We start from the raw sequence: 26,109 nt of genomic DNA on the forward strand, positions 1-26,109 counted from the left end.
TTTGTGATAGTAGAGACGTATGCATGTGCAAGGCTATTACAACATTCCTAACGCTTTTATTTATGCGTGGGTATAACTACCCATGATTTCTAAAGCTTCATCTAAGTGTGTGTATAATTACCCTTGATTTTTTTGAAAAGGAAAACATTTTGTAATACACCTAGGGGTTCTCTTTACCGAGCGAATCCAACGCTCGCGTGTATTAGCTTTAAGTCTTCCCCGCCCCCCTTATTTCCAAGGATTTGGCGTTGTCAACTGGAGGTTCTAATAGACTATAAATATGTTTCCTCTAATCATTGAGTGACCACAAATATCACAACTTCACATTCGCATCACAGTTTCAGACTTGCATGCCAACCGTACAACTTCATGGTTTCTCTTTGTAAGATTTCTGAAATGTAGCACCTGTACTGAACGCCGAGAAAATATAGATACAAACCAGCCACCAAAATACAGGGAACTATCTTCCAATTCTGTCCTACTCGATCCATCGGTCAGTCGAACAATGATTTTAAGTTTCATTTCACATGTACCCCTCCACCAAATCTACCTTCACAGCAACAATAAAAAGCATCTGCAGATAATGAAACCATGCCTTCTCCATTATTTCGTTGTACAAAGTATCAGTCCCTATGACAAATAGTTCCCATGGAGATGCACAATCAATCGACACCATTAGATTATAATTAGATATTTGCTGGAACTACTTGGCCCATGCGCACTTACGCGGCTCTAACCTGAAATCACAACAAAACTATACCATGCCATCATGAAATCTCATCAGCTCTGCACTCTGTGCCCCTAGATATTGGCTAAGTACTCGGGCTAAGGAATATTTTCCCAGCACAGACTTTCCATAATCAAACAACTAATCACTAAAATCCAATGAATCTATAAAACGGAGACGCAAATACAAATGGGTCATACCCTAGATTTAGTACAATGTTATAATAAATCCATTTACAAATATCAGGACTGTACTATGAGTTGAACATGATTTTTATTGGCATATGGTGAATTAAAAAGGTGATCCGTAAATAGGTAATTTAACAATACAGAACTGAAACAACAACTTTGTCCGCAGTAAGAATATTTAGAAAGATATATATTGAGGAGTGAAAAGTCAAGAATAAAAATGAAAAAATATATAGAAAGAGAAGCACTCAGACTGAGAAACATTAATGGTAAATTTTAGGGATTATACACTTACGCAGAACATCTACCCTTGTTGACCAGGCAATATGGCCATATCTGTTCTCTACTATGCATGTGTAGTTTCCGGCGTCCTTTGGGAGAAGATTATTCACTTTCAGCTTAAAACCTTCAACTTCATACTGAAACGAAATGGAACAACATAGTAATATCTCAGATTATTACAAAATCCAACCACAGATTCTCTGAAATAGTTTTGATAACTCTCCACGCTCACACCATTAACAAATAAGAGTGCTATTTTATTTTAACTGTTTCGATTTTATTTCTGTTTTATGACACAAACATGCTGTACGATTTGAAGAAAAAAACATACTGTCAATCACATTTTCTACAACAATGTTAACCATTCTGCGATCAGTGTCACACTTGGATCTAAGAAAGAGCTGTAAAAAGAGAAAATAATGATCTTTTCCATTCATGATTTATATAACATCATGTATATTAAACTTTATGTATTTGTTGTTTATTCCGCTGCTTCCAAAGTGGGTGAAGAAATTTCAAAACACAACTAGACACCTTTCTTGATAAAAGCTGTGCATCTGTAATAGTTACGAAAGAAATGATTTACGCACGAATGAACGTGGATAAATATTCTCTTCGAATAACTCAAATACCCTTTGGAAGATTATTAATTGCAGGTATTGTTTGTCACAATCACTGTCATGCATTGTTTGTCATAATCACTGTCTGGTATTGCTTGTCACAATCATTATCAAGTATTGTTTGTCAAAATCACTGTCATGTATTGCTTGTCATAATCAATGGCAGGTGTTGTTTGTCATCATCACTGTTGGGTATTGCTTGCCATAAATCACGTACTGTTTGTCATATTCACTCCCAGGTATTGTTATGATCACTGTCGCAGAAATAAGGAAACACTTTTGTAGCAGGTTTTTGGACTAAGCCGTCAGCATTGGCGGCACACAACTATGGACAATAAAATACATATTCTAAATTTTGTTTGCTATAAATCCCTTGCTACCAGATTTTTCTTCTTCTGCAAACCCATTTTCTTATTTTTATTTAATTACAAACTTTTACAAAGATTCAGTACAAGAATATAGATCTTATAAAATCGCACAATCGATCGCAGAAAACTGCAGGCTATTATTGCATAACACCAGAAAGAAACTACTTACATATCATACGGCTTCTTCTTTATTTTGCCAATTCATAAATATATTAGTTACATTATAGATATATTAGTTATTTCTTCAGATTTATTATTATTATTTATCATTATCTGTACTTATATGAATTGAATAACAAGTTTTTCATGATTTGTGAAGTCGTGTAGCTTGAACATTTATTAAAACTTCGTGGGAAGCATTCGTGCTGCTAAGTTGATTAATTATAGTGTTGTATATGCCATTTATTATAGTGTTGCTATTTTCATTTATTATAATGTTGCTACGGCCATTCATTATAGTGTTGCTAGGGCCATTCATTATAGTTATAATCGATTTTCAGCTACAAGAGAGGTCAATACAACAACAACGAAAGCAAGAGCAGCAAAGACAGCAGAAACAACAAGAACGAAAGCAAGAAAAACAGCAACAAAGCAAGAACAATAAAGATATCATGAACAGCAAGAACGAAAGGAAGAACAACAACAAAATCAAGAACAAAAACGAAAGCAAAAACAACAACATCGAAATCAAGAACAACAACAGCAGAAGCAAGGACAACACATAAACAACAAGAGCCAAATAAATGAGTTTTGATCTTAAGTATGGAAAGGGAGAGTTAAACATGGATGAGGTTTTGTATTGCTAGCGTCTGCGCAATGAAGAAAGTCCCAATTTTTTTAGTATGCTTTGTTTAGTTAGCATCTGCGCAAATAGAAAGTTCTAAATGTTTTAGTATGCTTTGTTTAGTTAGCATCTGCGCAATGAAGAAATTTCCAAATGTTTTAGTAGGCTTTGTGTAGTTAGCATCTGCGGAATGAAAAAAGTTCCAAATGCTTTAGTAGGCTTTGTTTAGTTAGCATCTGCGCAATGAAGAAAGTTCCAACTGTTTTAGTAGGCTTTGTTTTTTAATGTGTTTTTTTACATATATGTGAAAATACCTTTTCAGAGATTTAAATATGTGGAATAGTTTGACTTCTCACCTACCAAAAAAGTGTGAAATCCATATGTACAAAAGTTTTCTAATGTAAACAATTCATTTTTACATTTTGCATTGGTGAAATAAATCATTTAATTCAAAAATGTACAAAAGAAACTTATTTATTTGAAACAAAATTTTACAGATGTAGGCAGAGACCACCGTCATATTGAATGACGGGCAGTGGACAAGTTTGAAGGCTCCTAATGTTTGTTAGATATAATCTAAGTTATAAAAAATCATTTAGTAAAATTATATTACAGAATATAGCAAACACAATGTCCTTGACTCAGGGGAAATATGATAATCTAATAGTTAACCCATACTCATAGGAAAAATATTAAATACATATTATTGTTTACAGAATAAAAAGAAATCAGTTATTTAGGTCAGGTAAGAAACGGACTTGATTTTAGTGAAGGTCATGTCAAAATACAATTATTCATGGCAGATAATGAACAAAAACGAACAAACAATGCGCAACTACGGCCATCAAATGTGTCAGCTAAAAGAGTAATGTCCTGATCAACATTCTTAATAGCTTTCTTTGTCATATCTTTAGAAACTGCATAAGCTGGGTATAATTCAGGGATTTCATTTTTCAATAGGATCGATTTTCTGATTCTATAAAGTTTTTCAGTTAAAAGTGGATTAATTACAACCTTATATCTAGCTAGGTCATTCCCTAGTAATAAACGAATATCCTCAATGGATAAGGACCGCACTGTACCGACTGTCACGGGTCCTGAGACAATGTTTGATGACAAATTTACACAATGGAGAGGAACAATAATAAAGCTGCATACTACTTCCTGAAAAAGAACACTTTCTTTAGTAAACGACTTCTCAGATAAAGGCAATGTAACTGAAATTAAAGACTGAGAAGCTCCTGTGTCCTTTAATAATTTTATAGGGATACCGTTGGCCGAATCGCACGAGAGTGATATAGAACCGATCTACATCTTTACATGATTGGTTCATATTTCTTCATAATAAAACCACACTAGCGTTTGTTCGACCCAACAGCTGTATTGGTTTCAATACAAGATCGTGACCTTAGTTTTTTTAAAATTCTTGCTTCATTAAAGAAGTCCTTGCTTCGGAAAGATCATATTATCTCGCAAGCTGGAGCGATTCATCCTTTTGCAAGCAGCCTAACCATTTTTGGCTGGGATTAAAAATAAAGAGTTCCACTTTAGATCACATTGTCAAAGCTTGTTGGTTTCAGAAAAGAGTTATAAATTGTGAAATAATTCCTGTGACTTAGAAACATCCAAAGCAAGTGAAATTTCAAAACGAACGTTTACTCAAATGCTTTAGAGAAACTCATATCCCAAGGACGAGGGCCCAATTTTATGTTACATAAATATTATCCTAAATAATAAGTAAGAGAAAAAAGTGAAAATTAACAAGTTTTATAAAATTCAACAAATAATTTATTTCCCTAGAATACAAAGTGGAAATGTGAAAAGAACTTATGTCATTGAGAAGTAAGTCCCAAACAATCCTAGAATTATTGACAGAAGTTCTAAATATTTAAGATCTGAATAAACTTTAGTGGTATTCTGAAATAAAAAATCCATCGCTGAACGTTGTGGTATGCCTGTGGTGGCCCGTGTCGTTGCGATGTATCAACAGCCTTTTGTTGAATCACACCAATGTAATCTAACAATATATCCTGATTTGAAATTTCACTATAAATACAAGTCTCTATATCCAAGAATATTTCTTTTAGGGGAACATTTGGATTTGCAGTGAATCACTAATTTGAATAAATATTTTCCAGCCCAAATGAATTACTGGACAGAACAATAATGCAACTGATTCGGCTAAGATCTGACAACACGAATAAATAATTTTGTTGAAAAATAAGTTTATATAGTCCTCTACTTGACCACACCTAATGGGAAATTTCATTCTAGAAGGAACGTAATGTTTTCAAGACACAATCTTAGTTATAATTAAACAGTCTATTACTAAAATTATAATACAAAACACAGTATACACAATGTGGATGATTCGGGCATAGGTAAGAATCTTAATAATTAACACATACTCATCGTGAAAATATCTGTTAGGTATTAATTGTTTACAGCATTACCAAAAACAACGATTAAAGTCAGGTAGAAAGTAAACATGATTTTGGGTACGGTCAAGTCCAAATACAATTAACCATAGCATATAAACAAATAATATTTTTTTAAAAATCAACTAACTGACGAACAATGCAATGAAGTTTACATAACAGCATGCATATGAAACATGGAAGGTATATAGATGCCATGCCAAGAAGCTGAACCATTTTCACATGGACTGCCTGATGAATTTGCTGAGAATGCAAGGACAAGGTCCGAGCCACTGATGATCTCACTGAGGCAGGCATCTACAATCTGCTGACGAAAACACATATAAGATGTGTAGACGACATGGCTATTATGTTAGAGGATCAAATATCAAGATCTTTCACGGCGAGCTGAATGACAGATCATAAAGAGGTCAGAACAAAAGCTTCCATAATTCTCCCAAGTCATCCTTAAACTACTTCAACATCCGAGAAGATCGCGCACAAAGATCGTTCTACCTAGTACATTTTCATTTATAATGAATACACAGACCACTAGCCGAAGAGAACTGCATAGGCAATGCAGAAGCGTCAGCGACGTAAATCTCAGAACTTCAGCACGTTGTCTGTTTAAGAAGCTTCTGCTGCCAGAAAGTTCAGAACACTGACGTTCTCAGATAAACTAAAACAGTGATGGCATGTTCAGCTTCGCACTTAAGGGATGAAAAACATGTAACATTATTTCCCACATATCTGAAATAGTTTTACCACCTATTTTTGAAAATAGAACATAATCCTACAATGATCGGATGCACGATGCATTGTTTGACAACTTGAATATGCATGTCCTTCTATGAACTTACTTCCATTTCCAATTCTGTATTTATCATGACATTGTAAGCACGTTTTAATTGTGATACAGATTGCCCATATCTCATATTAAAATGCAATTTATCCCCTAGATTAGATCATAATTTTTTTTCACACGTTGTCTATAACAGTGAAGGCTCTTTCATTACTTGCTGTATTTAGGCATGAGATAAGTAAAGTTTGAGTCACGTCCTCTCAATTAAAATCCAAACCTATTGATAATAGTATGGTAATTAGTGGTTCAAAGTTTCAAGGGACCTCAAAATAAGGCGGTGACTTAGTAACTGTGCTGACCTCAGTACTCCACTATAGGTAAGTATGGGTAATCCTATGTGAAAGGGGTAAATTGGTTCAACATGGTGATCAGTTTAAAAGACAAAGTAGTTGTTTGGGTCAGATGTGTTTATAGTGTCAAAATAGACATACACAAAGACATATAAGCACACAAAGGAGCACAACAGACACAACACACTTGTTACTCTACTGGGTGAGGGTAGAAGGCACGGTACTTTTGTTTGTAGACAAGTGTTTTCAGAGAGAGAGAGAGAGAGAGAGAGAGAGGATCAAACAACGGAACATAGAATACCATTTTCGGTTCTATTATTTCTTGAGGTAAAAGAATAACAAGGAAAAATAGAGAAATTAACATTTTATCTTGATTTGCTGAAAACAACAACGCATTCTTTGTGAGACGTGTTGATGGGAAATTGATTTCATTCATCAATTTCATAAAAGGGATGAATTATAGTTATTATCGACTGACTGTAGGAACATGATACCCACTCCCAAATTAAAGGACATCACGCTTTTGCAGCATACACCTTATGGACATAGCCTGGGGAACAGGAAAATCAAGTCATGTTCTATTGGCAGTCTAAATTAGATTGACTACTAATAGACCATGCATTATTACAGTTTTTCTAAACGTATGTGTGGGCTTGAGAATGAGAGTGTAGAATATGACTGGTCAAACAATGCAGAATAAGATATTCTCGAATCCTTTTTAGAAAGCTTTGTGCTTGTTTGTTTACTTTCTCTTCTTTTGGGAAAACGGTAGATTGAATGTTAGAAACTTTTGCCCTTAACACATTGCAGTGCCAAAATAGGACAAAGCGTGTACTGGCTCTACAAAGATAGTGTGGAATAGGGTGGGTTGTACTCAGGTTATTCTTATACGGTAACGCAGAAGGTCTGTATTTAGTGTGCTGTTATTTTCTTCTTCGGAAAATGGTCGATCCAATGCTTGAAAGTTCTATCGTGACATACTGCAGCGTAAAAGTAGGGCCACTCATACCCAAAGCTAAGACATCTGGCATGCACAAACACAACTCAAGATTTATATTAACCCATGGAAGAAGTGTCACGGAATTACGTATATAGATATATTGTTTAGGTATTATATGTGGAATAAAATGTAATCAGGTTTTGCTTCTGCGTAGTGTAACCTGGAATTTACGAGGTGTTTTAAATCGGGAACAGATACCATTAGGAATTCAGTCAAAATAAATTTATAAGAAACCTATTATGTTTGTGAATCAGAGAATTAACATAGCTGCAGAGACAGAGACAGAAAGAGACACAGACAGAAAGGTTCCATCGATTGTTCTATCGTTCATATTTTGTAAAGCACTTAGTGGTTAAGCGAAGAAAGAAACACATCAGATCTTATCACTGTGTGGCTGGCCACTGAAATCGATTTGATGCGAACGCGGTAAGAAAATATTTTTAGTCGTGAAATCGCTCATAACGAGTGACGCATTGTTTTTTTCTAAGGTAGTGTGGCAAATAAAACATCTGCTCAATTTTTTACCATTGCAGGACAACAGACTAGATTATGAATTTCAAATCCTGTATTGTGTTCTGTACTTTTTTTCTTACCACACTAAATCTTGAACTGTCACATTATTGGTTCGCGTTTTGAAACGGACTAAAATATTTCTCAATTAGATATTTTGACATACAAACACTCACATAGGTAGAGAGAAGAACATCTTTTTCAAAGTAGTGAATTTATGCGTGTAAATGAAATGAAGATTTCTGGTAGAGTTTCAAGCTCGCATGTTTTAGAAAATGGCAAAGATCCGATATATATATGTTCATAACAAATGGAACGTGCAGGTCTTTGCAAGTTTCAAAGCTAAAGTCACATATCTTTCTATCAATTTTAGACGTTTCAACAAATATTAAGTATAACACGTCATTTAGCACAAACAGAAGTAAAGATAGGGCTGTGTCATTTGTTTGGATCAATCCAGCAAACATCGTTTATAATACACCTGTTCCGTCTTTATACTTGCATCGACGACATAAGACATACTTTTCATGTACGTCTAATGGGTGTTCAAAGTCATACGCTTTTAGCATAGAGTGTACAAGAAGAAAATGATATCTCACAAATATAATATCCAGTCCTACCAACTATAACATCCAGCACACCATACTCACCATGCAAAATGCCTTGTGTAGTGCTTAAAATTACGCACCAACTATTACATGAATCGTGTGTGATGTACATGAAGATGTAATCACGCAAACATACTATTTGTCGTATCGCCTATACCATCCAATACCCCTTATACACTATCCAAACCGCATTTTCTAATGCCCTACCCCCCGCCCCCCACCCACTATTGGAAGAAAGTGCTAGGGTTTAAAAGAAATGAGATGACATCGCATAAACGTGGTATCCAACACGCTAAATAATATAACAACCAATACCTCAAACGCCTTGTATAGGGTATAAAATCCCAAACCAACTATCAGAAGAAACGGGTGTGATATAAATTAAGGAGATGAAATTTCACAAACAATCTAAACAAGCATAACGATACTATACAACACCCCATAAACTCAATCCAAAACGGTGATAGCGTATGAATTACTTCAAGGCATCATTCACATCCCTCATCAGATCAATCGATTTTTGACAAACATAAAGTGGCCTTGTCACATCTTGCCGATCCAAGAATCGATTCTCAAACCAAAAAGCAAATTATTTTCAAACCTGGCGGCAGCAACTCTCTCGGGCTGTCATCATTCGTTCAAGTCTAAAATGGGACTCTAATGCCCAAACAGCCACACCCCCCTCGAGAATAATATTCTCTCCCAAAGACATTCCAAGTAGAAAACGTTTTGTGCCACGACCAGAACACAAGAAAAGAAAAGCCCCAAGAAAAAGAAAAGTCACAAAAAGTGAAAAAACGGGTTCTACTAGAAAGAGAGGCACTGCTCATCGGACTCAACCGTACTCTCCCATCGCACTAACCTAATGACCCTGTCTCCAGCCTCTTGGACTTCGACATTGCTCGTGATGCCGGCCAAACCCGATTTAACAAGTGACTTTCCCGATTTGATGAAACAGATGAAAACCCATACCTAAATTAACTTCTCCAGTGGCTACGACTTCTCTTCTTCTTTAGAAGCAGTGGGTGCCGCTAAAAAGGTACCCTACTACAAGGCCAATGTCCAAGAGAGATCGGGAATGTTACTAAATTTTCTAGATTTATCCAAAAAAGAACTGTTACGATTTAGTTAATTGCAAACACCTAAACGTCGAGTGGTGCCTATGATGAAGATGGTACGACGTACCGGCCAATCGTGGCGACGAATTCCAGTATATAAAACGCATAATCCAGGCGATTCACTTCAGTTGTTTTTGCTCCTGAAAGAAAACGATGTTACCCGACAGAAATACACAACACTCGCCTTCCAAACAAGGAAAAAGAAATTATCCCCTCCTCGTTTAGCCAGTCATTGGGATGTGTTGTCGGTACTGACGAAATCCAATCCTCCCCATTGAAAGCAACTCATTCAAACCGATCCTAAAGAAATCAATACCGTGTGTGAATGTCGTTTGAATGTCTTGAAATAAAAGATACCTTTATCCAAGCACCAAAATGAACGCTTATGGAAACATCGAAGTTTTTCGCCAAATGGTAAAAAAGAAAATATCCAACAGTCAAAAGAAAACGATTCTGGTGCAGTGAGAATGATAGGACCCTTGCAGCAAGTGTTGTTAGGATCGATTGCTTAGCCACTGTTATGCGGTATCATGAAAATGTAAAAAGGATAGCTTTTCTGGAAAGACTTCATACGTGTACCTTGTAATCTCACTGAAGGAAGAAAGCTAACATTAGTACCATACAAACGATGAATGGAATTCCATCATTGGAACGAACAATGTACCCCTCATTTACCTCCCAGTTATCATCTCAGCGAGTTGTTACAGTGACAGGAATTGCAATCATTGATGGATTGCACCGATTTGTCAGAAACCTAAAAATCGCAATGGTGCGGCCAAGTCTTGCAAAGTTTTCAACGCTTTCACCAAAACATTTTAGACAAAACACCGACTCTGAAAGATTTAAAGGCTACAATGAAAAGCCAAACATCATCCCTAGTGTCCAAGAGTGACGTAGACACACGGATGCAAGAAGAACAAGACGCACGAGAAGTCTTTAAAACAGCGTCGGCTCACAACCCTAAAACGAATTCAGAGTCCTTTCTGACCCAGTACCCCACTCCCTAAGAATGATAAATAAAAGCTTGGGTTAAAAGGATGAAAAAAAGAAGAAAGAAGGGAAATCAGAAGTCAAAAATGAAATCAAGAAAACATGAACACCTTTTACACCACCACCACACTCGGTTCCTACAAATGTGGATCGTCGATCACGCCAAGTATATGTCAGCCTCACAAAACCTTGAAAAGCATCGGTGAACAATGGATGACTTATTGAAGAGTGTCCTTTTCTCACCAGCATTTTCTACAATCCTGCTCATCCTGCTGGTTAAGGAGGGAGTTAAAAACTAGTGTGCTGCCAAAACCCAACTGAAAAGTGCACGCTTACGCCAGGTGCGACGATGGTTACAAGAACAAACGACGTACGCGTTAAACAAACCTATTCGACAAAATACTTCCAGAAGTCAAACCAAAGTGAGGGCATCAATCATCAATAGGAAGTGAATTTAGGCGATGTGTCTCATTTGGTCAAGTACAATTGCTGTTCCAAATATATTTGTTTTGTGTCATCAACGTCTTTTCTCAATTTCCTTGTATCGCGCCTCTGATATCCAAAACGAGCTCCGAGTTATTGAAAGAAAGCGGACTTCAACCTCTCCAAAAGGCAAACAAAGGCACTAAACCAATGCACAAAACCAAGATCTCAAAAAGAATTAAAAAGAGACATCCATTTTTTCACCACCAAGAATCCCGAAACCAAAGGCAGCGTCTTGGAATGCTTTCAAAGATCTTTAAAAGAACGTATTTGAAAATATTGACAATATTGTATGCATCAACACACCCTAAAGTAAAATGACGTCTTACCGCGCCTGGTCAAAGCTTACAAACAATCTTACTATCGGAAAATCGGATGCGACCTCGAAGAAGTCACCAACGACAACGTTCTGGTCTTCTTTGATCGCTTGTTTCGAACGACGCCTACTGCCCCAAGAAACGTGACCTGTTAACGCCGGGAGATTGGATGCGCATTGGAAAAACCAAACGCACCTTCGATTAAGGTTATTTACCTAACTGGGCCACCGAATTGTTTCTTGTCACTGTACGAGTGCGTGAGAGCCATCCTGCCGTCCACAAATTGGAAAACATGAACAATAAAGTGCTCAAAAGAACCTTTTACTTGCCCAAGTTACATCGAGTGACCAAAACTGAACACAACGTGTAAGATATCAAAGCATCAAGGAAAGGAGGAAAACGACCAGTAGAGGAAGTGTATGTGCATTGGAAAGGTATCCCCCGAGTTATGATTCTCGGATTGCCGTTTCGCAACCATCGACTATAAACGGAAATGGCCATTGTACCATTCAACACAACAGCAGCGACTGCTCCTTCTCATGGTTCTTCTCTTCAAGATCTACTAAAGCAGCCCCTGTGCGTGTGATGCAGGTAACATGTGCCTGAAACACAAATGGTCTTCTTCAGCCAAATCTTTGTGGTGTATTATGCCATCGGAACAGCAATCATCAATGCGAATTCGAAACAAGGAGACGAACAATTGTGGAGTGAAGACTCAGCAGTTGATCGGTTATTTTCTACCAAATCTTTCCTTTAAATATTCTTTCGGCAGCAATATCGGTAGCCTTGCGGATAATGACAGCCACCTCCAGAACCCAGCAGCAGCCCTCTTTTTGAACCGTTGAAAACTCCTTAGACATCGAGTTACTTCTCAGAAAGCAGCACCGTCTAATTAGGAATAAGAAATAATGACAATTCCATGGATGTGTTTCCCAACAATACCTTGTTTTGTTTATAGGCCAAATTACCTCACGCCATCCAATTAAATCATGGAGCGCATTGAAAGGTCGCTTTGTTAGCATACATTCATCCCACGCAAGTCCTAAACAACACCAAAAATTAACCTGTGGTCGAATCCTTGAACAAGTGCACGAAATGTTGGATAAAGAAAAACGATCCGATTGTTTACGACTCCAGAGCACCGTGACGTCACGATCAGCTTTTGCTTGCCTATACCCTAAAACTTCCTGTAGGGTATTATTTTAATGCCCAGCATCTGGTGGAAGTGATTGTCCCTATGTTCGACGAGCAGGTTAACACAGGTCATACTCGATAAGCATAAAATGTCTCATACTCTGGACATATTCTGGACATTTCAGATTTCAACATACTGGCTATACCTTTTGTCCTGTGTTGTATTTTATTTTCAGTGGAATTTCTAGAATGGCTCGCAAGAAAGAAATTCAGAGCGACACGGAATTTTTCAAGCATTTTGGTACACCTGTCGAGTATAAGGAAGGCACGAATTTAATGTTTGTGTAATCCAATGTAGTGGAGTACAACGTGGTGGGAAACGGCGCCTTTACTGCGATTCATTCCCATCAAAAAGTGGATTCTGCCATCGTTGCTTACGAGAAGGACACAGCACCGGTGGCCTAGTGGTCAGAGCGTCCGCCTCGGATGCGGAAGGTCATGGGTTTGATTCATGGCCGAGTCATACCAAAGACTTACAAAAATTCTACTAACAGCTGCCACGCTAGACGCTCAGCATTAAGAGGTTAGTGTTAGGGCCGGTCGGCCTGGTGTCAGGATAATGTGACTGAGTGGGACATCATGTTAAATGACTGCGGAATGATAGTCCAGTGCTAAACATCACTATAAACTGCCACACTGCAGACATCGTAGCGATATGACTGAACGATTGTTAAAGCTAAGTTAAAAATCCTAATCACACACACACACACACACACACACACACACACACACACGCTTACGAGAATGGTGGAAGCATCGATCAGGTTGAATGTAAATTTGTACATCCTCAATTTTTGACAGTCAGTTAGATGTATTTCGACAATGTCAGCATTGGTATAAAAGAAGGTCCGGGACGAAATATTCTATTCACTGTGAAAGCACGTTTTTGAAAAAGATACCTTAGTGACTTGAATGTCATGTATCATTTGTACCGAGGAGTAGTTAAAAAACGACGACATTGTTTAAGAGATATACTCTAGCCCGCTATTCCTACAGTGCAAATCATCTTAAATTGATGACGACACGAGGATTGCACGCTTTGAAAGATGCCGATTGACGCATGGACAGGAATTTCTCCAATATGTCATCAACGACAAACAAAACCTCAAACAACCTTTCATTAGAGCAGGCAAAGATGTGTTGCTTCTAACCGGAAAAGACCTTCTGGCTCAACAAAGGTATATTATAAACACGATGAACGTTGCTGATGAAGGCATTCCTTTCTCTTCCACGAAACAGCAATGGTACGGCTGAAAGAAATATCGACACCCCTTCAGAGAGAGACTAAGAAAAGAAGAACAGCCAGATAATGTTGACGTCATTGATTAATAAAGAAAATGGGTAGAAATTCATTCCATACCCTCTTTGACTCCTCAGCCCATATCGAATTTGAAATGAAAGGACATCGATCTGAATAGTCAAAGTTCTCCCCAAGTGGACAACATTAATATAGCTGTCGATGCCATACTAGTTGATTGGTACTTGAATAACAAACTGGTTAGCAGCAGCGCTGATACTTACCCTTACCAAGCGTACCTAGAAAATCTCTATGTACGGAAAAAAGCCAAGAACACGCATCTGGATGCTTCTGAGATATGGAAACCTGACACGTTGGATACGTTCAAGGACACATAATTGATAAACGATGACGATGCAGACCACATTTTGGGATTTAACGAAAATTGAGTCAATCTCAAACAAGGACGCAAGAGGTCGTTTTCATTCGGACATGTGGTTTCAAGACAAGTATTTGCTGAGCGTAGTTGATGTCCGCCTGAGACTGAATCAAAGTAATACGGTTTTCCGTTTGATGGCTCATGCTTACAAGTACAAGATCATCATCGAAGAAGCCCGACACTAAGTTCACCGTGTGAAAGTGTTACCCAAAGTGGGAAACGACATCAGCCACACTTTGAGCAGAACGAATGGAAGTAAAGATCTTCATTGCCGCTGGATCAAAGATCGAATATCTTCTTTCCAAGGTCTTTTATCCATACATTTACTCGTCGACATGGTCAGATATGCAACCATCAATTAAAATTATTTCGAGTTAAAGAACTACAGAGTGTCCAAGATAGAAGAAAGTTGAGATGCTCAATCTAACGTGATAGACCCTTAGAACCCAACTTCAGCAGGAAAGGTACTTGAGCTCTTATTCACCCTGTATGAAGCCAACGGAAAGTGAGGTACTAATACCAGTCACCAAAGCAGCGATGATGAACATCACCCTATAAAATTCGCCTACCTTTGTGTGGAACTTCAGATTGCAGAAGCTCTACCCAACACGGTAAACGTCATCATGCATGCACAATTTGACAATACTCAGGAAATCAGCAGTATGAGACAAGTGATTTTAAACTATTAGAAGCTATGGAAGAATATGTCTGCATTAGAATAGAAGGCATACATGGAGATGGTGACAAGTATGTCGTTGAGCTAGAACAAGAAAAAGAAAAGGAGATTGTCATGATGTCGAGATGGCCGGAATCAGAAGAATTTATAATCCCCTGTTTCGCTAAAGTACACAACTGACAGAATGACAGCTTTGACCCACGAAAACTGTTTTGGATGTCAAAACGATCACCCCAGTCAGATTCAACATGATATACGTATGATGACGAGTCAAGAAGAAAAAATTGGAAGAGTATCTGCACAAATTTTGGGGTCTGATCTCCGAAGAGAAAATGGTGAATCACTGGTATAAAGACTTCCGTCACCATTGCTCCCCTTAGATTTAGATCCAGCACATCGAAGCTCTCTTGTCACAGTGTATGGATACGCACCGTAGAGCCCCTTATTTGAAAAATATTTTCAAGTCAAAGGTCTGGTTTGAATTGGTGATTCGTTGTTAAGAAAAAGAAAAAATGCATGGGAACTTCACTACCTTCAGACGCACAGTTCGTACACCGCTTCTTGGAATCCTGTAGTGTGTGATAAAGATGAACTTAAACACCACAAAAATAAAGTCATTCCACCCTCTTGGCAAACTTAGAGACATTCAAGCCTATGCCATCAGTACCGACTGCAATCATCAAAAAGGGACTCTTTGTGTGGCCGTCTACTTTCCCTACGATCACAGTGTGGGTTATTTCGATTTTTATGGATCTCCGCCTTTGGAAGACGGCATCATTGCCTTTATGAAAAGAAATGCAAAATCGACTCGATTCAATAATGTGAGATTCCAAGGAACCGCTTCCATGGTGTATGGACAGTTTTGTGTATATTTTCTTCATCAACGAAGCGTTACATATCCCTTAGAACATTTAGTGACTTGTTTTGATAGAGTGTATGCTCGAAATGATGATAAAATAGAAGAATAGCTTTGTGAACAATATGGTTATATTTTATGTTTAGATAGTAAACGTAGTGTGTATCGATGGCTAATTGACCTATGTCAGTGTATGTCGATTTTGCCTCTAGAAGTTCGTCAAATGTGTAAATATGTTCCTGTTCAAAATGTTGATTAGTATTTTGTATTTGAAAGTTACTACTTGTGGATGAACATGCTGACTTTCGAAATGGTGTACGTTGTGTTTGAACTGATACTGTATCAATATATGCTCTTTTGCCTCTCGCTATCACTATGTGTCATGTCTTTTCTGAAAATTGAAATCGAAGGAGTTTTCCTTCACGTACACACTCTAGGCACACACAACAAAGCATTTGGCAGTATGACCATCCATCGTAGCTGTGTTTTGGTTTACTAAACTGTGACTTCAACTAGCACTCGCACACCCACATAATTGAATGATGGAATAAAGGGATTTTGCATAGTGTATGGATTATTGGCTAGTACAGATGGTGTGATGGATAGTATATTTGTTTGATTACATGTAGTTTGTTTCAACCCTTCCCAGTATGGTCCGATAGTTGTTGTGTGGAGACTGTACGAGGCAATTTGTAGTGTGCGTGCATATGAGTGTTTCAGATTAATGGAAAGTATTGATGGTGCCATGAATAGTACTTTCTTGAGATTTCAATCTTTGGTTTCAACCATTACATATCAGTCTGATAGTTGGTTTGTGAAGACTACACAAGGCGTTTTCGATTGCGTGTATGGGATATTGGATGGTATAAGTGGTACCTAAGATAGTGTATTTATGTGATTTCATCTCCTTCGTTTAAACCATACCCTTTCGTCTGATAGTACGTGTAGGTTTGGATTGTTGGTGTGTAGGGGGTATTGGATGGTATAGGTATGTTTGGAGAGTATAACTTTGCTATTTCTTCTCCTTCTTTTACACAATACCCGTTTCTTCTGACAGCTGCTTGGGATTTTGGGCACTACACAAAGCATTTGGATTGTGTGTATGGGGCATTCGATGATATTTATAGTGTAGTGGATAGTATGTTTGTGAGATTTCGTTTCTTTAAATTTTATGCTAATACGAGGCGTGTTGGGTATTGTGTATGGGTTGTTTAATGGTAGAGGTGAGATATTAGATATTAGGTTTTTTGCATTACATGTAGTTTGTTTAAACACCTTTCGCACTTGGTCTGATAGTTTGCGTATGCGACTACAAAAGGAGTTTTGGATTGTAAATATGGGGTGTTGGATAGTATAGGTATGTTAGTATGGTATATTTATGCGATTTCATCTCCTTTTACACAATACATCTATCTTCTAATAGTTGGTGTGGGATTTTAGATTCTACACAAGGCGTTGGGATTAGTGCGTTTGTGATCCAGGATGGCATAGTTGGTGTGTTGGATGGTATGTTTGTGTGATTTCTTCTCCTGTCCTTCACCCCTACCGCTTTCTTCCCATAGCTAGAAAGGAGACACTAGACAAGGCATTTTGGTTAGTCTGTATTGGGTATTGGATTGTCTAGGTGATATGATTGATGTTATGTTTGCGCGGTTTCATCTTCTTCATTTACATTACATCCTTTTCATTTGATAGTTGATGCGGAATTTTAGGCACTACACGGGGCATTTTGGATTGTGTGTATGATATCTTGAATGGTATAGTTGGTGGGGTGGAAGGTGTTATTGGGAAGTTTCATTTCCTTCTTTTAAGCTCTATGCTAAAAGCTTGTGACTTTGAACACCCATTAAACGTACATGAAAAGTATTAAATGTTTTTGTCGTCGATGTGAATATGAAGGCAGCAGGTGTGCTACAAAGTTTACTGGATTTATCCAAAAAACAAATACCACGCCCCTATATCTACTTTTGTTTGCGACAATGATTTGTTATACTTGACATTTTCTAAAGTCGAAATGTCTACAAGCAATAGAAAGCTATGTGACTTTAGTTTTGAAACTTGCAAAGACTCTCCACTTTACATGTGTCACGAGAAAAGCTTCTGTCTGATCATTGCCTTTTTCTAAAACACACGCGATTGCAACTTTTCCAGAAATCTTCATCTCATTCAAATCCCCACATTGACTAGTTAGAAAAACTTCCATTAAATAGTGGAGCTTTTACCGCCTTGCCACCGCTACGGTGGCCTAAATGGTTAGAGCTTTGGCCTCAGATAGGAGAGGTCGCGGGATCGGACCCTGCAGGTCATGCCAAAGACTTATAAAAATGGTTCTAGCATTTGTGTAGTTGGGTTCTTAGCATCCAGGGGTTAGTGTTAGGACTGGCTGGCCTGATGTCGGGAAAATGTGATTGACAGGGACATGATGTTACATGTCTGTGGCATAATTCCCCAGTGCTAGACATCACTTAAAACTGTCGCACTGCAGATATCGTAGCGATATGACTACAACACACACACACACACACACACACACACACACACACACACACACACAGAGTCTCTGCCTGTTTAATAGTGTGTATGACAAAATGTCCAAGTAAAAAGTAAATGTGTCCGTTTCGAAACGCAAACCAATAATGTGACAGTTCTGTATGTAGTGTGGTAAGGAAAAAAGATTCGTACAGTATAAAATACAAGATTGCAAATTTACGATCCAGTCTGTCTGCATGGCAATGGTAAAAGGCTAGAGCGTAGGCATTATTTTGCCACACTACCTGAGAAAAAATAATGCACCTCTTACCGCGATCGCTTCGAATTGACTTGACAAGATCGGACCTATTTTTTCTACGCCTAACCACTAAGCAGTTGATAAAAATAAAACTAACGCAAGAAAAATCGTACAATTTGTGACCGCTGGAAATTTGATCAGTCTTATTGCATTGTTTGGTTATAATATTTTGAGAGAATTGTAAATTGACGCCTTTGAAGGAAGGATTTTAGTCGACTATGCCTTCAGCTTACTCTTGTTGTATTTTATCAAGAAAAGTGAATTCGTCCTAATGATATATTTTTCTAAGTGGGATGTGTGTTTTTCTAAATTTCTTAAGAAACATATGCCATAAAAACGCAAGTGTCGTGATATTTTTGAAAGTAGCAATAAACTATTCCTTGACTTGCTCTCTCTCTCTCTCTCTCTCATATTGTCAATTCTGTTTCACAAGCGGGGCCCCGAGTGGCCGAGTGGTCTAAAGCGCTCTTCGTTACGGATCACTGCCATCTCACCTCTCTGCGGCGGTTCGAGTCTAAGATTCAGCCAATGTGGGTATGTGAGAAAGCTTGCCAGTAGCTTCTCGTGGGTCGGTGGTTCTTTCCGGGGTTTTCTCTGGTTCTTCCTCCACCATTAATACTGGCCGCCATGTATAGCCTATCATGTGCTGCAAAATGGCGTTAAACTCCACAACAACAACAACAACTGTTTCACAAGCAGACACACACTAAATTTCTTATAAAACGATTTCAATTGAAATCCTAATGGTATATGTCCCCAATGTAAAATACCTCAAGCAATGTGATTTGTAATCACAAGAACGGTTACATTTGTTCCGTAATTTGCTTCACTCACTAGTAACTTCAAATTGTTTTTAGAACGATTTGTCTTCTTCCATAAATCTTGAGGTACGTTTGTGCATGAAAAATATCTTAGCTTTGTGCATCCCTCAAAGAGCGTTATGTTTCAACGCTGCAATATGTCACGATATAAATTTCTAGCATTGAATCTACCATTTTCCTGAGAAGAAAATCTCAGCACGCTAAATACAGACCTTCTGCTTTACAGTATAAGAATAGCCTGAGTAAACTCCACCCTATTCCGCACCATCATTGTAGAGCAAATACATGTATGGTCCTATTCTGACACTGTAATGTGTTATGCAAAACCTTTATAACATTCAATCTACCGTTTTCCAAGAAAAGAAAACAAACAAACAAGCACAAAACTTTTAAAACTTACTCTGCGTCTGATCCATCCTATTCCACAACCTCATTCTAAACATACATCGTATTCCACAGCCTCATTCTAAACATGCATCCATCCTATTCCACAGTCTCATTCTAAACATGCATCCATCGTATTCCACAGTCTCATTCTACACATCCATCGTATTCCAGTCTCATTCTAAACATGCATCCATCCTATTCCACAGTTTCATTCTAAACATACATCCATCCTATTCCAGTCTCATTCTAAACATCCATCCTATTCCACAGTCTCATTCTAAACATCCATCCTATTCCACAGTCTCATTCTAAACATGCATCCATCCTATTCCACAGTCTCATTCTAAACATACATCCATCCTATTCCACAGTCTCATTTTAAACATGCATCCTATCCATCAGTCTCATTCTAAAGTCACAACATGCGTTCAGAACAATTGTCACAATCTATGATATTTTGTAGTCAGTCTACTTTAGACTGCCGATTGAACATGGCATGATTTTATGGAAATACTGTAACATTGTAATCTTAAAGCGTGTGCTGCAAAACATGATGTTCCTTTAATTTTGGAATTGGGTACAAAGCTAATGTTAATGTAGTCACTCGAAAATAAATATTACACTACTCTTTTATGAAATTGATGAATGAAAACAATTTCCCATGAACATTTCGCACATAGGATGTATTGTTGTCTTCAGAAATTCAATGTAAGCTCATTTTAATTTCTCCTTGTCATATAATACCGCAAAATATAACAGAATAATAAATGGTAGCCAGAGTTTCTGACTCTTACCAATTATTCTCTCTCTCTCTCTCTCTCTCTCTCTCCTACAACATTCGTCTTCAGACTAGAGTACCATGGTTTCTGTCGTCAACCAACAGTGTAACAAGTGTTTTGTGTGTTTGTTGGTTATTAATGCGTGTGTGTGCTTGTGTGCATTTATTTGTGTATGTCAATGTTTTCAACTCCAACTTAAAATCCCCAACACATTCCCGTTTGACCATATAACACGTTTTACCCCATCAATCCTTTTTCCCTTTAAACCCATTCTCATGTTAAATCTATGAATCCTTTTCACACAGGATTTTCCATACTTATCCATAGTGATCTACTCGAACACTGTTACATAGTCGCCACTCTAATGAAGTCATCCACTTGAAACACTGTTACCGTTTTGAGGTTATAAGTCCTCTTCAGGCTACATGGTCCCATTTGAGGCTTTTGGGTGCCTGAATGTTAATTTCCCATTTAAGACCGTAGCTACCCCCTTGTTAATTTCCCATGGAGGCTGCAAGGCCCCATTTGAGGCTGTTGCGCCACACATTACTAATGTGGTTATATTGTTGGTTATATTGTTGGAGACTGAGCATTACTTACAGTTGGCAATATATCCTTAAATTTAATGTTGCTAAGTGTTAAGATTATCTATTATTTTTAAACTCCTTTCACATAATGTTTTCTAACTTTTATCATTCTTATTCATGGCTGTAATGTGTACAAAATATCCAGGGTTAAGTTTGGCCCAAGTGGCTTGAATCTGTTAAAAGTATAATATTGCATCGGAATCATCAATAAATGTTTACGTATGTTTTGACAATTATTAATAATAATCTAAATAATAAGACTAAAAATGGTGCATATGGCGTGATTTCTCATTGACTGATGGAATTTCGACATTTCGAGAATAATTCTACAGCTTCCCATTGGTTGGGCTAGGTCACGTGAACGGGCCCAATTCGACGCAAATTGAGTAGTGTATGCCGTCACGTGGGAAGTATTGCGAGTTACAGTCGCAATATACTGTGTATATAAACAGAAAATTAAGCGTTTTGCTTCATTCCAATTTTTGGAGTTATTCACACTTATTGTGTTCTTGTTGTACGTCTGCATACGTGCTTTATGCTGTACTTAGAAATTATATGGGAGGAAAAACATTTGTTTGGACTGTTCAGTGAAATATGAAGTGCACATTATTTGCACTATACTATTATTCTAGAACTGTCATAAATTATTCAAAGGAATTCTGGACAGCGCCATCTTTACAATGTTATGGTTCTTGGAGGACCAATACCTTTCTGGCATTGAAAATTATTATGAACTTTTCTTTCATTTAGGACTTTCATTGACCTGTATAAAGATTAGCTTGGAATCACTTCAAAGTACTGGAAGTTTCCTCTCACAGCTGTTTCGTTTATAACCTAATAATTAAATTGTTTGTTGTTTTTTTTTAATATAAAACTTGTTGATTTTGCTTGTTTTCTGCTACTTAAGTTTGTGACCATAGTTGTCACATAAATCACCAGTCGATACATGACGCCACAACATTGGTGTCTCAATTTGGATAATTTTGATATTAGACAAATCAGAGGAGATTACTTTTTGGTAATATTCACTGCTCCCTCTGTGTCTCTCTTTCTGTCTGTTTTTCTCTGTCTCTTCCTCTCTATCTCAATGCGTATGTAGATATATTTTTTGAACAGAACAAATGGTATTTAAGATTCAGTCGTTTGTAATGATGAGATAATTTATACTAAAAAAAACAAAAAACAAACAAAAAAAAAAAAAAAAAAAAAAACCGCAAGAAACACCAGGCAAATGCAACAATAAAACCAGTGATGTGAAGGGACCTTTATGGACCCACAGATTGAGGCCAAACAATCAGGGTTCCTTGAACCCATAAAAGCCTGGGGGAGGCGGCACCATTCCCTTCCCCAGGAACAAATAGCAGGCTGCGGTGCAGTCAGAAAAAAATGTGACACATGCACAATTGTGCGCAGGCCACTATAATTAAACTCAACAACAACAACAACTTACCAGCCAGAAGGAATCGTTTATCCGACAACACATTAATCCATAAGCAAATTTCACTGTAGTACTTGCCATATTTCCAAGAGAAAAAAAATAAATTTTCAAAGAAACCGTGAACTTGAAAGTTCAGCACATGGTTATCCGCTAGGGTCCGTATTTGGAGGGTTTTTCATACACGGGTGTAATTTTACAATCAATATTAATTGCAACACAAGTTAGACACAAACAGTTTTACATCCTCCAAAGAAAAGGAGAGTTAAATACAATAATAGCGCAGATTTTTAATTGCCCAAGAATAATCTAATGCAACATGTTCTCTTCGTTACGGCTGGTACTAAGTATAACTACAATACAACTGTGTACCCCGTATCGTTTTATTACTTACAAGATAACTTTTCAAAATTGGAACTGATGAAAATGAAACATTTTCTTGTAATAAATATTAATTATTTATTGTTAATTCCATATGACATCCATATATTAAATGTGATAATACCTCATTGCTATGCAACGTTTAATGTTGTTTATTTTTTTTTTTTTTTGCTCACTCGTATAACTGTGTACTTTGGATGCAGCGGTCACGTCACAGCCCTCATTAACATATTTGTATTAACGAGCCGCATGTGAACATTTGGACGTGAACTATATTGCACTAATGAAAACTTCTTTTTACTTTAAAGGAAAATATTGGGTGAGAAAAATAATCTACGTTGGGATTTGGACCGAGACAAGGAACACCCAGTCGCGGGGTTATATTATATCTCTGCACTCGGCAAGCCTCGTTGGGAGACAAATAATGTAACCTCTTGACTGAGATTTCCTTGTCTCGGTCAAAACCCCAACATAGATTCTATTATTCATTTCCCGATTAGAAACAAAACGGGCTGCCACCACTTTCAATTTTCCTCCTTAGAGATGCATCATGATGAGGAATGTAAACTTTCTCTGGAATGCAAAGTAATCTTAAACTATATTAATGTTAAATGTTTGCTCAGCTCAAGGAACCATGCTAGATAAATAGATAACAGAGAAACTAATCTTCATATAGTAAAACATAAATGATGGTCAAGTTAAGCCAGTTTTCAATAATAATAATAATAATAAGAAGAAGAAGAAGAAGAAAATTGATGAACAACGACAATGATTAGAGGGAGGTGGTCAAGAGAAAGACCAACCCGAAATACCATAAGAAGCATGTGTAAGAGAGAAATAATACTAATAACAACAATAATAATAATAATAATAATAATAATAATTTCAATTACGTTTGAATCCTCATCCTCAGTGTCCAATTTTACTCCATCTTTCAGCCATGTGATTGTTGGGTATGGATAGCCACGGGCCTCGCAGTCAAGTATGATATCTTGTGCAACTGGACGAGCCACGAAGCGACTGACGTCTTTATTTGGAGAGAAGATGGGTGGACCTGTAATTTATTTACTTGATTTTTGTACGATTTTTAATATTGATTATGCATCAGATATGCTTCCATCCCATAAAGAATTGTAAATAAATATGGGTCATTTAAATTGTATTATCGAATAAGTTGATTCCTTGTATTGAATAAAAACATCAATACAATGAAATTGAATTTTAGTAGATGGAACATCCAAAATAAAATATAAAATGGTTCAACTTAATGAAATACATTATATAGGAAAACTTATAATGTTGGTAAAACTACTTTTAAGTATATAACGGAATAAAGGCACATATATGAACTATTCTCCATATCACTGTCTGCACGTCCACGTGTCCCAGTGATAAGGATTGAAAATATATCCCCTCCCCTCAGATGTATTATCTTTTCTCGATATCACTGTCTGCATGTTCATTTATCCTGATTATGTGGACAGACAATATGCTCCCATCCTTCACCCCCACCCCCACCGCATTTATGATCTACCTTCCATACAACTGGTTACCTGTCCACCTGCCTCACTGATATGGACAGAAAATATGTCCCATCTTAACAACGAATATAAAACATTTATCTGAGATTTCTCAAATCCTATCATTAATTCTTCTGATAATTTTTCTCATTTACATTTTTAATTTGAGGATATTTGATGATCATTTAACAAGCAGAATTAGTAGTAATGGGAGACGAACGAGGTACGATGGGACTTTAATGTCAAAAATGGGTCTTTGTAATCGGGGAACCAACGGGATTTTAACACGGGTTGGAAGCTCTAGGGACAATGGAATTTAATAAGGGACTGTGTAGGGACAAGGGGGGACTTGAATATTGATGAGATTGTCTAAAGACAATTGGGAAATGGTATGGGGACTATCTAGGGACAAGGGAACAAACACAATAGAGACATACACAGACACAGACATAGACGTATACAAACAAACAAACACACATACAACTATACAACAGACAAATAACAAATTTGGCAATAGAGAATAGACATCTTTTCAAGGCAATGGAGTGGCCCTGAAAAGTGCCTTGGTTTTTATATATGTTCTCTCTTCCCTTTTTCTACACCAACTACTCATTTTCTCCGGGACATTTTTTCTTATTTTTTTCTCATCCTTCTATCTATTTTTAGCTACAATTTGTGGAAACTCCTATGGAAAACCCAGTATATATTTACAGCCTCAACTTGTGTGACGATCCCATTTAAAACCCTAGTATCTGTTTATAGCTACAACCTGTGGAAATTCCTACGGAAAACCCCAAGTCTATATTTATAGCTTCAAAATGTATACCTTCAATAACGTCACTGTACTATACACTTGGGGAAGAAAGGCAACGGTGTTGCACGTGGCTGACCTCAATCGGGCGGTTACTGAATAACAATGTTGCAAGTGGCTGACCTGAATACGCGTTAATGTAGGTAGGTAGGCATGTGAAATGAATTTGATTGGGACAGAGAGAGTTTTATAGGCACAAACAAAGACCAATACCCACACACTCCAAACGTTATGTGTTAGCTTAGAATGTAAACGAAGAAGAAATTTCCCAAATAGACTATCCCTTACACCAACAAATACTATCCATCACATTAACAACACCATTTAACACCCCTAATCACACGCTATCCCAAAAGTCTTGTGTGTTAGGTCCGAATGTAAACGAAGATGTAATCTCATAAAAAGACTATCTCTTACACCATAAAAATATTATGCATCACACCACTATGCTATCCAGCAGAGCAGACTCACTATCCAAAATGATATGTGTTCGCTTAGAATTTAATAGAATGGGATGAAATCTCACGAACTAGACTATCCCTTATACCACAAAACACTATCCATCACACCATTATATCATCCAACATCCCTATTATATTTAGCATCCCATACACACGCACTATCACGAGAGGCC

At 37.3% G+C, this 26,109-nt stretch overlaps 1 protein-coding gene across 1 annotated transcript in view; it reads right to left on the reverse strand.

The window, feature by feature from the left end:
- LOC149779683 (hemicentin-1-like) overlaps positions 1-26,109 on the reverse strand; it is a 425,151-nt gene that overhangs the window by 104,585 nt on the left and 294,457 nt on the right. Inside the window, exons 27-28 of the mRNA XM_089938453.1 lie at positions 24,038-24,198; positions 1,211-1,334 (exon numbers count right to left, since the gene is read on the reverse strand). Of these exons, the coding sequence (XP_089794579.1) occupies positions 1,211-1,334; positions 24,038-24,198 (285 nt within the window). The remainder of the gene's footprint in view (positions 1-1,210; positions 1,335-24,037; positions 24,199-26,109) is intronic.

This window comes from Sinohyriopsis cumingii, chromosome 17, assembly GCF_028554795.1.
Source record: "Sinohyriopsis cumingii isolate HCF-2022 chromosome 17, ASM2855479v2, whole genome shotgun sequence".
NCBI classification, from domain to species: Eukaryota; Metazoa; Mollusca; class Bivalvia; order Unionida; family Unionidae; genus Sinohyriopsis; species Sinohyriopsis cumingii.